Source organism: Balaenoptera borealis, assembly GCF_965194805.1.
Source record: "Balaenoptera borealis genome assembly, chromosome: X".
In the NCBI taxonomy this organism is placed as follows: domain Eukaryota; kingdom Metazoa; phylum Chordata; class Mammalia; order Artiodactyla; family Balaenopteridae; genus Balaenoptera; species Balaenoptera borealis.
The window spans coordinates 60,383,738-60,395,934 of NC_138881.1; the positions used below are offsets into that span (position 1 = coordinate 60,383,738).

The 12,197-nt window shown below is 43.1% G+C and overlaps 1 protein-coding gene across 7 annotated transcripts in view; it reads right to left on the reverse strand.

Moving 5' to 3' along the window:
- Positions 1 to 12,197, reverse strand: part of HDAC8 (histone deacetylase 8) — a 244,573-nt gene that overhangs the window by 35,946 nt on the left and 196,430 nt on the right. For 3 of the 7 annotated variants that reach the window (XR_014239575.1, XM_082377328.1, XM_082377330.1), the window contains exon 10: positions 757 to 846. The exons of 3 other annotated variants lie outside the window; for them this stretch is intronic. Coding sequence is in view for 3 of the 4 variants with exons in the window: in XM_082377328.1 (XP_082233454.1) it covers positions 757 to 846 (90 nt within the window). In the remaining variant the exon portion in view is untranslated. Of the gene's footprint in view, positions 1 to 756; positions 847 to 3,539; positions 4,324 to 12,197 lie in introns of those variants that run through there. One more of the 7 variants, XM_082377327.1, reaches the window with a different exon arrangement.

Sequence of the window (12,197 nt, forward strand, 5' to 3'; positions counted from 1 at the left end):
TGCAGCACCTGTCATCAACTACTGCCTCATCTTTGGCACTGTCTTCTCTCTCATCACCACTCCTCTCTCTGTTCCTTGTCAGTCTCCTTCCCTGGATCATTTTCCTTTACCTATCTCTTAAATGTAGGTGCCCTCAGGTTGTCCTCTCAGCTCTTTTCTCTCTCTCTGCAAGAGTTTACACTCTCTGCTGTGGTTTAAATCACTTCCATGCAGAGATCCTAAATTTCTGGGTTCAGTGTTTATCCCTGGCCTCTGACTTGAATTTATAATTGTCCGCTGGACATTTCTACCTGGAAAACTTGAATTCTTGGTACTTGATGCTTACTGTGTTCTAAGTTGAGCTAATTCAGTATACGTCCTTCAAAGAGAATGTTCATCTTCTCTTTTTGTTGACTCAGCACCGTAGGTGAGACCCATCATACAATAAGCTACTCAGAAGAGATTTGAATTTATGACCCTGAATGGATCAGTGTGCTTATGTTTTGTTTAGAGGCACTGGATTTTGTGCTTTCAAAATACCCCAAATGATATGGGATTAGGGGATAGAGGTTAGGGGATCTCTGTCTCTGGGAGATATTACCATTGTTTGATGAACAATGATTTTTCTTCTTGCCATTTGTCAGATGAAGAAAAACATATCTCACTGGGTGCAAGAAGATAGAAAGAGGCATAGGGTACTCCCAAGACTGGCATTATCTCTAAGGGGACAGCCAGACAGCACGCAATATGCTTGGGGTATTATTTGAAAACACTCACTGGTTGTCTTCTGAGGCAGGATGCAGGGTGGGGAGATGCTAGAGAGACAATGATGAAGCAGACAATCCCTGGCCTTGAGGAGCTTGCAGTCTAGTAGAGAAGGCAGAGAGGTGCAGGAAGAACTATGATGAGATGAACATTACAGGTGAGTCATTTCTCTGGAGCTATGGGAACTCAAGTGGGAATTCTGAGTGTGGGGCTGGGTGATGCATGATGGGAAGCAACTGAACTGGCCTAGAAGGATGAATGAGATTTAAATAGGAAGGGAGAGAAGGTAAGAAAGGCAGAAGGAGCAGAATGAAGACAATGAAGATAAATTCTAAACAAGTCATCAAAAATTAATTTATGAGAAAGAACAGAGTACAGGGTCATAAGTAGCACCAGCACAGCTCTGTAAGCAACTTTCTTGTCTTCAATGAATAGCACATCCTTCCTTTGTGATGGACAATGATAGGTTGATGGGCTTGGCAGAGGCAGGGAAAAGTCATGGATGGGCTTGATATTCTATCAGAGTAGGATTTCTCTCTGATATATCCATCACAGTGGTTACTTGGGAGCAAATCAGAGTTGAACTTGCTTAGATCCTATTGATTCATTTGTTCCCTCATTCGCTTGATACCAATGTCTCCCAAGGACTCCCGTGTACCAGGCTCTGGGTGCGAAGAGATGACTGAGACTCAGCCCCTGCCCCCAAGGACTGGATGGGGAGGCAGCTGTGCAAACAAGCAGTTCTAACACTCTGCGGTAAGTGCCGTAATAGACGTGCAGGCAAGAGCTCCTGGAGTCCAGAGGGAAGATAAAGCAAAGCTGTGCTCTCTGAGTCAGCCTCTAACCGATTTCCCTGTCTCCCCTCCCTCCCTGAGTTTTCCGTCCGAAATTCAGATCTGATCATGTCATTCCCCCTGCTTAAAAACCGTGGTTGTCTCCCCACGTACTGTAGGACCCAGTCCAAACTCCCAAGCAGGACATACAAAGGCCTTCAGTCTGGCGCAACTGACTCCTCCAGTCTTATCTCACACCATGGGCCAGGCTCTGGCCTCTACACTGTAGCAACACTGCACTGGAGTGTCTCTCCTACTCCTCTTTATCTGGTCAACTCTTCTGCTTCCCTTGCGCCCCTGCTAAATGTTGCTTCTCGGCTGCACTGGCCCCAACTCCCCCTGATGGAGTAAGTTCCTCCTCTGCGTTCCCACAGCTTGCTGTTGACGTCTCTATTCTAGCACTTATCACACCATAGTGTAATTGTTTGTCTATGTGCCCATCTCCCCCACCAGGCCATGTTCTTCTCAAGGTTGGGAACTGGGCATTATTCTTTTCCTTATCCTTGAGATTTCGTCCGGGCCTGGCATATGGTAGGTGCTCCATCCATCTTGGCTGAGTGAATGAATGACTCTGACACTGGCCACTTGGGTCTGGTCATTGTCAGCAGCTAGCATTACTTAACATGAGAGATACCTAAAAAAATGAGGGGCAGCCAGAGTAGCTGAAAAACAGGCGGCTCTAGTCACATCATGAAAAAAATAAGAGACGGAGGAGACAATGCTCCCACTCAGGCTTTAACTGATGACTCTCCCTTCTGAGCAGCCCCTTCTTGTCTGCTCTCCCGTTCACTTTCAAAAACCCAGTGATTGAAATGATTCTAATTATTCATGGTCGGTGGCATATCCAGGAAACAGTTTACAAGCAATTAAAATACGCCAAAATAGATTTATGCAGGTTGAACCTGATCCTGCTGGTAAAAAGGGAGTAAATGACTTACATCTTGGAGGGGTATTTGCTTCCTGAGGCTGCTCTTTATCGGCCTTTACTGTACTAGCTTGGGGCTAACACGGCAAACACCTGGAGGTCCTTCTTAAGGTGAGTGTGCAGCGAACGGTGCAGGGAGCGTGTAGACTGCAGGCATGATGGCAGCTAGCTGTCCTGTAAATGTGGGAGCGCTGCCTCTGCCCACATTCCCCCCCCCCGCCTCCCTCCACCATGGGGGTTGGATGGCTCAGCAGCAGGTAGCTCCTGGTAGTAGGAAAGCTCCCAGCACCGTGATCATGACGATTCCAATAACATTGGAACCACTTGGAATCATTTAACCCCACAAGGTTCAATCTCCTGGTTGGTAAAATAGGGACACAGATCTCCACCCTCCCAACTTTAAAGGGTTGTTTATGAGGATCAATGGAAGAAGTGTTGTGAAAAGCTCTAGAGGCTACAGAAATGGCGGCGGGGGGTCACTTTCATTACAAAAACTCTAACTCGTGGGCCCTTTCAATGTTCTAGGAGTGGCTAATGCTCATCAGCAGATTAGTAAAGGTGTACCGGGGCAAGTCCCCTAATAGTTTACTTAAGAGTCCACACAAGAACTATTCATTACCTTGCTATGTTCAAACCAAGTGTTTTAATGTCCCTCTAATGAAGACAGCAGTCAGCAGCTAAGCAAACAGGCCATTTGGTTGAGAATAGACATGGGGCAGCAGAGGCCTAGCACATGGAGTCCAGGTGTCTCCAGAGATTTTGTGCCATCCCTCCCCATGGCAGGCAGGCTCTGCTTCCTTGGGATTGACTCTAGGGAAAAACGGCCTCCTTTTGCTACTCCGAGAAACCTAGAACATATAGCTAAGCCATTCAGTGGGCCAGTGTGATTGGTGCAAAATTTAGAATGAACAAATTGAAATGGCATATTTCAGCACCAGCTTTTGAGCTAAGTGCAGAGGGACTGCAGAAAGGCCAAAAGCTGGCACAGAAGCAGAGGCGGGGGTGGTGGTGGGGTGGGGAAGCAAAGGCCATGGAAAATCAGTAAACTGGAGTGATAGTTTACCCGGAAGTCTAACTTTAAATTATTAAGCCCTTGAGATACCGTAATGGAAAGTTATATAGCTTACATCTGCAAAAGGATCCTGGGTTTCTTCATGCTCTGTCACACCTCCCTGCCTTTCCACTCACCATTCCTTGTGCAGAGAATGCCCGGCCCTCCCTTCTTACTCATCTTTCAAGACCCAGCTCCAATGTAACCTCTTTGAAGTCTTTGCCGACTCCCCAAAAGCGAGATCCTTGCTCCCTCGTCTGTGCCGTCACAAGGTCTTTTACAGCCCTAAGGCCCACTCTGACACATTTGTTTACACACCCTTCTTCCCCATTCAGCCAGGAGCATAGCTCTCAGAAGCAAGAACCAGATGGTAGCTTTACCTAGCACAGAGCAGGGACAAAGATGGGCCTCACTCAAGGCCAGCTGAATGAATGAGCATTTGAGCATACGTGAGCCGGCCACATTTATCAGGTCTGCAGAGGACCCAAAGGGAAGGCTCATTAGGCAATGATTTGATATGGTAGATATGCTTCTTCCACACTGGTTTACCTGATTAGTGACTGCCTCGGTGCTGGCAAGCAGCAAGAAACCTGCCGGCAGAGGCAGCCTGACAATGTACCGATGAGGCAAGGTCTGGTCCTGGCTATTAGCTTGGTTCCCACAACTTGCAAACGTGAGCTGGAAAAGTGCTGCCCTCCCCCCCACTCAACTCTCAGGTGCCTGCTTCTCAAGAAGTTGCCCAGCAGCACAGACAGCATCATCTCGTACATCTGAAAATTGAAAATGCATCTATTACCAGAGAGGAAGGCCTAATGGACAGAGCCTGACCCAGCCTCGGCTCCCACGGAAGCTCCGGCTCGGCAGCCACAGCCTCCGGTTCTCCTTCTGGTTCTGCTAATGATGAACTCGATGACTTTGGACACATTGGCTCGTCTCACATTCTCCATTCCCCCCAGTGGGCAGAATAATGAAGATGTTGCATGGATTGAGTCAATAAGAAGCCTGACTGAGATCCCTGTGGACGGGGGAAGCAGCAGTTGATGCTGGCCGAGCCTGCAGAGTTCTGTTGTTTTCGATATTTCTGTTTGTAAGTGAATCATTCTGCCTCGAGCCCAGATGTGCAGCCCGTGGAGAGGAAGAGAGGAAGGGCAGGCGGGCGGGCACCTCCGGCCTAAGCTGCAGCAGTCAGAGCACACGGAAGTGGATGGGACTGGACGGGACAGGATGGGATGGGACGGGATGGGAGGGACAGGACAGGACGGGAAGGGATGCTCAGCTGCTGGCTTGCCAACAGCTGGTCCCCTGCTCCCTGATAGGGACCAGGAGCAATAAGCTCTGAAGGCTGTGTATACTGAAGCAGTTTTGTATTGAAATCAAATCAAACTCATGGCAAAGTCAATCTGACACATCTTTAATGATAAACATAATGATTATTGTGCTGTACTGTAATTAGGCATAATGGTAAGCAGCTCTCAGGAATGACTGCAATTACGATTACTTTTACACGGCTGAACCAAATATTTCTGAGGTCTGCCAGGATGGGGGTGGGGACTGGGGGCTCTGGATAGGAGGCAGAGCAGAAATCTAGTTGCAAGGCATTTCTCTGGTTCTCCCCTTCCCATCCCACCCTGAGGCAACAATCCCTCCATCCCTTATTGGGAAACAGAAAAAAGATCTGATGAGGGGTTTGGATGGCTAGCTCCTTTCTCCAGCCAGGGAGAGGCCACACTGAAGTTCCTAGGGTTAGAGAATCTGGAATGTTCAGAGGTGCTTTGAGGTGATTTCCCATGAGGCCTGAAATTCTACCAAGTGGCCTTAAGCCTAAATAGTATATGCCTAATGTGTAAACCATGTTTGGATCCTGGTTTGAACAAGTACATGCAGAAAGGTATTTTTGAGACAACTGAGTAAAACTTAACTGTGACTGGTATTAGATGGCATTAAGGAATTATTAATTTGTCAGCTTTGATCATGGTATTGTGGTGATTTAAGAAAAGGTCCTTATCTGTTGGAGAAACTTACTGAAATATTTATAGTCCAGCAACTGTGGAATGGTATGTCCCTGGGATTTTCTTTCAAATACTTCAAGAAAAAAATGAGGAATAGAAGAAATAAGAAGGGTAGAACGTTGATAATTGTTGAAGCTGGGTGATGGGTACATGTGGGTTCATCATACTCTTGTCTCTGCTGTGTATATATTTGAAAGCTTCCATAACAAAAAGTTAAAAAAGTCATATACCCTAGACTGCTCTGACAGTGATTCATACATTAGTGAAAATTAGTTTGATCTTGCTAACAACACCTAGTAGATGCAGACAGATCTCAGGACTGGGATTTGGGATGGGCAGAGCCAGGAGGGTGGGCAGTTTGGAGCATGGGCCACCGTCAGGGAGTGCAAAGTCCTGGCTGGGGTGGAGAAAGGTGTGTGAGGGAAGAGGAAATTTGAATGGTCAGGGGACAGTCTGAAAGTTCTGGGAGAGAAGGCAGGAAGTGTAGGAAGAGAGGAGACAGAGTGTAATAGGGGCTCATGTCCACCACCTGTTAGGTCCCCTCTAGTCTGTAAGCTCCTAGATGTTGAGTCTGTATCGTAATGCTCTCTGTCTTACCTAGAGCCCCCAGGACATGAGTTTCTTCATTTTATTTCACTCATTCCCTTGAGAATATTTATTGCGTGCCTACAATAGCCAGGCAATACAAACATGTGCCTGTGGTAGGCAAAGGAGATGGAGCAGAGAACAAACGTGAACAAAACCAAGTCCCAGTCCTCAGGGAGCTCACATCCCAGTGGGAAGAGGCACAGTAAATAAACAGCAAGGATGTATGTCAGATGGTGATACGTGTGGCAAAGAAAATAATGTCGGGTAAGGTGGAGAGGGAATGCTGAGTAGTTGCTCAAGGCCAAACTTGCATGGCGCTTAGGCCCTTATGAGCTTTTCCAGGTCCCCCCTGCAGCCTGGCTTTTGGTCATGTTGGACCCTGTGCCTGGGGGTTTTGCCAAGGGCTCCTGGGCCTCTCGGCCTGTGTATACACTTTAACCTCATTCTTGACTTAATTGTCCCCTCCTACTCCTGATTACCCCACATTCCTCTCTAGGTAGCACTTCCTCCAGGAAGCTCTCACAGGTCCTTCCTTCCTCCCACCTCCACACTCTTCCCTTGGTCTTCTCCACTTCCACAGCATCCTTTAATGAATCTCTGCTACAGCCCTTACCATCTGGATTATGATTCTCTTCCCGACTAGACTTTGTGCTCCTTGAGGACAGAGAATCCGTCTTTTTTTTTTTTTTAACATCTTCATTGGAGTATAATTGCTTTACAGTGGTGTGTTAGTTTCTGCTTTATAACAAAGTGAATCAGTTATACATATACATATGTTCCCATATCTCTTCCCTCTTGCGTCTCCCTCCCTCCCACCCTCCCTATCCCACCCCTCTAGGTGGTCACAAAGCACAGAGCTGATCTCCCTGTGCTATGCGGCTGCTTCCCACTAGCTATCTATTTTACGTTTGGTAGTGTATATATGTCCATGCCGTCTTTTTATATTTATATGGCACAGGGCTTAGAACACAGTAGGGATACTATGCATGCTTAATGAATACACGAATGAATGGACGGATGAAAGAATAAATATGCTCCCTAGCAGAACATCGGAGACTTGGGAAGCATCCTCACCCTAAATCAAATGCTAGGGAAGCAGAGGTGCTAATGTGTGCTCAGATACCAAAGGGAGAAATGGGATCAGTATACTTGGATATGTATTAAACTCAATGATGATTTTTTAATAACTATATATATGTATATTTTTAAATTAATTAATTAATTAATTTATGGTTGTGTTGGGTCTTCGTTTCTGTGCGAGGGCTTCCTCTAGTTGCGGCAAGTGGGGGCCACTCTTCATCGCGGTGCGCGGGCCTTTCACTATCACGGCCTCTCTTGTTGCGGAGCACAGGCTCCAAACGCGCAGGCTCAGTAACTGTGGCTCACGGGCCCAGTTGCTCCGCGGCATGTGGGATCCTCCCAGACCAGGGCTCGAACCCGTGTCCCCTGCATTGGCAGGCAGACTCTCAACCACTGCGCCACCAGGGAAGCCCCTACACTTTTAAAAATTTATTTATTTTTATTTATTTATTTTATTTTTGGCTGCGTTGGGTCTTCGTTGCTGTGCACAGGCTTTCTCTAGTTGCAGCGAGCAGGGGCTACTCTTTGTTGCAGTGCACGGGCTTCTCATTATGGTGGCTTCTCTTGTTGCGGAGCACCAGCTCTAGGCACATGCAGGCTTCAGTAGTTGTGGCTCGCAGGCTTAGTAGCTCTGTGGCATGTAGGATCCTCCCGACCAGGGCTCAAACCCATGTCCCCTGCATTTGCAGGTGGATTCCCAACCACTGCACCACCAGGCAAGCCCTCGATGATGATTATAATCATGTTCACACTCAACATTTATTGCATGGACTCTGGACCAGATCACCTGGGTTTTAACTTTGTCTCTATCACTTCCTAGCTGTGTGATTTGGGGCAGGTTATCTATACTATCTGTGCCTCAGAGTTACTGTACATATCACCATTATATAAAGATAAGTGAGGGTTAAAGCTGTTAAGTAACTTGTTCTAGGTCACAGAGCTCATAAATTGAAAATTAGGATTCTATCTCTAGTCTGTGTGACTCTAAAAATCACTGCTCTAGACCAGGAATTGACAAACTATGGCCCATGGATCAAATTTGTCCCTCTGTCCATTTTTTTCCCTTGAGGATATAATTCACCCTTTTAGAGTACACAATTCAGATATTCACAAGTAGTACATTTACAAGGTTGTGCAACCATCACCACTGTCTATTCCAGAACATTTTCATCACTCCAGAGAAAACCCAATACCCATTAAGTATTAATTTCCCCACCCTTCAGCCCCCTAGCAACCACTAATTTCCTTTCTGTCTCTATGGATTTGCCTATTCTGGATAGTTAACATAAGTAGAATCATATACTATGTAGTGTTTAGTATCTGGCTTTTTTCACTTAGCATGTTTTCAAGGTTCATCCATGTTGTAGCAGGTATCAGTACTTTATTCCTTTTTATGGCTGAATAATATTCCCATGTATATATATACCAGATTTTGTTTATCCAGTCATCAGCTGATGAACATTTGGGTTGTTTCTACTTTTTTGGCTATTATGAATAATGTTGTTATGAAATTATGTGTACAAGTATTCTTCTTCTAAGGGTATTATAATTTTAGCCCTTACATTTAGGTCTTTGATCCATTTTGAGTTAATTTTTGTATATGGTGTGAGAAAAGGGCCCAACTTCATGATCTTTCACATGTGGATATCCAGTTGTCCTAGTAGCATTTGTTGAAAAGATCATTCTTTTCCCATTCAGTAGTATTGACATTCATGTCAAAAATCAATTGGCCACAGATATATAGGTGTATTTCTGGACTTTCATTTCTAGTCCATTGATCTATATAGGTCTCTGTATGCCAGTACTACTGTCTTGACTATTGTAGCTCTATAGTAAAATTTAAAATCAGGAAGTGTGAGTTCTCCAACTTGGTTCTTTTTCAAGATTGTTTTGGATATTCTGGGTCCCTTGCACTTCCATATGAATATTAGGATCAGTTTGTCAGTTTCTTTAAAAAAAAGAAAAACTAGCTGGGATTTTGATAGGAATTATGTTGAATTGGTAAATCAATGTTGGGAGCATTGCCATTTTAAGAATAGTAAATGTTCCAATCCATAAACACAAGATGTATTTCCATACATATAGGTCTTTACTTTCTCGCAACAATTTCCAGTAGTTTTCAGTGTACAACTCTTGCACTCCTTCTTTTAAATTTATTTATAAGCATTTCACTCTTTTTGATGCTATTGTAATAGGATTTTTTTCTTAATTACATTTTTGGATTGCTCAGTGCTAATGTATTAAAATACAGTTGATTGTTGTATATTGATCTTGTATCCAGCAAACTTGCTGAACTCATTTTTTGAAAAGACTTATTTTTTTAGAGCAGTTTTAGGCTCATGGCAAAATTGAGAAGATACAGAGATTTCCCATATATCCCCTGTTTTCACACATGCATAGCTTCCCTCATTAATGTCATTCCCCACTAGAGTGGTACATTTGTTACAATTGATGAACCTACACTGACACATTACTATCACCCAATGTCCATAGCTTACCCTATGGACATTTCATAGGTTTGGACAAATATATAATGACATATCAATATAGTATCACACAGAGTATTTTCAATGACCTAAATATCCTCTATGCTCTACCTATTCATCTCTCTATCCATCCTCGACCCCTGATCTTTTTATTGTCTTCATAGATTTTCCTTTTCCAGAATGTCATATACTTAGAATCATATGGTATGTAGCCTTTTCAGACTCCTTCTTTCACTTAGTAATATGTGTTTAAGGTTCCTCCAAGTTTTTCATGGTTTGACAGCTCATTTTGTTTTAGTGCTGAATAATATTCCATTGTCTGGATGTACCACAGTTTGTTTATCTGTTCACCTACTTAAGGACATCTTGGTTGCTTCCAAGTTTTGGCAATAATGAGTAAAGCTACTCTCAACATCCGTGTGCAGGTTTTAATGTTGACGTAAGTTTTTGACTCCTTTGGGTAAATACCAAGGAGTGCAATTGCTGGATCCTGTGGTAAGAGTATGTTTAATTTTGTAAGAAACCACCAAACTGTCTTCCAAAGTGGCTGTACCATTTTGCATTCCCACCAGCAATGAATGAGAATTCCTGTTGTTCCATTCCTTGCCAGCATTTGATGTTGTCAGTGTTCTGGATTTTGACCATGTGAACTCATTTTTTAAGTCTAATAATATTTTTGTATGGATACCTTAGGAGTTCTATATACAAAATCATGTCATCTGAAAATAGTGGCAGCTTTACTTTTTTTTTTCTTATCTGCATGCCTTTTATTTCTTTTTCTCCAATTGCCCTGGCTAGAGCTTCCAGCACAATGTTGAATAGAAGTGGCAAGAGTGGACATCCTTGTCTTGTTCCTGATCTTAGGAGAAAAGCTTTCAGTCTTTTACCATTAAGTATGATATTAGATGTAGTTTTCATAGACCCCCCCCCTTTATCAAGTTGAAGTTCCCTTCTGTTCCTAATTTGTTGAGTGTTATTTACTATGAAAGGGTATAGAATTTTGTCAAATAATTTTTCTGTGTCTATTGAGATGATCATGTTTTTGTTTTTATTTTATTGATATGGTTTATTTCATTAATTGATTTTCAGATGTTACAACAACTTTGCATTCATGAGATAAATCCTATTTGGTCATGGTGTATGGTTCTTTTTATGTGTTGCTGGATTTGGTTTGCTAGTATTTTGTTGAGGACTTCTTGTGCCCATATTCATAAGAGATGCTGGTCTGTCGTTTTCTTTTCTTGTGATGTTTTGGCTAGTTTTGGTATCAGGGTAATACTGACTCATAGAATGCATTGGGAAGTGTTACCCCCTCTTCCATTTTTTAAAATGAAAGGATTAGTGTTAAGTCTTTAAATGTTTGGTAGAATTAACCAGTAGAACCCCATATGTGCCTGGGGTTTCCTTTGTGGGATTAAAAAAATTATTAATTAAATCTCTTTTACTTGTCATAGGTCTAGTCAGATTTTCTATTTTTTCTTGAGTTAGTTTTTGTAGTGTGTGTCTTTCTAGGAATATGTCCATTACATCTAGGTTATGCAATTTGTTGACATATAGTTGTTCATAGTACTCTCTTATGCTCCTTTTTATTTCTGTAAGGTTGGTAGAAATGTTCCCACTCTCATTTCTGCTTTTAGTAATTTGAATCTTCTCTCCTTTTTTTTTCCCGCTTGGTCAGTCTACCTAAATGTTTGTCAATCTTGTCGATCTTTTCAAAGAATCAGCTTTTGGGGCTTTCCTGGTGGCACAGTGGTTAAGAATCCGCCTGCCAATCCAGGGGATACGGGTTCGATCCCTGGCCCGGGAAGATCCCACGTGCCATGGAGCAACTAAGCCCATGAGCCACAACTACTGAGCCCACGTGCCAAAGCTACTGAAGCCCACACGCCTAGAGCCCGTGCTCAGCAACACGAGAAGCCACCGCAATGAGAAGCCCGCGCACCGCAACGAAGACCCAAAGCAGCCAAAAATAAATAAATAAATACATTAAAAAAAATAAAGAAGTCTGAGGCCATTCTGGTCCATGATCTTTCCTATCTATTAAAAAAAGAAAAGAAAAAAGAATCAGCTTTTGGTTTCATTGATTTTTCTCTATTGCTTTCCTATTCTCTTTTTCACTTATTTTCCTCTAATTTTTATTGTTTCTTTTCTTCTGATTGTTTTGGGCTTAGTTTGCTCTTCTTTTCTAGTTTCTTAAGGTGGAACATTAGGTTATTGATTTGTGATCTTTCTTCTTTTTAAATATAGGCATTTGCAAGCTACAAATTTCCCTCTAAGCACTGCTTTCACTACATGTAATAAGCTTTGGCATGTTTTGATTTGGCTTTCATCCATCTCAAAGTCTTTTCTAACATTCTTTGTGATATCTTCTTTAACATTTTGGTCATTTAGGAGTGGGTTATTTAATTTCCACGTATTTGTGAACTTCCCAATTTTCCTTCTTTTATTGATTTCTAATTTCATTCCTTTCCATCTAATTTC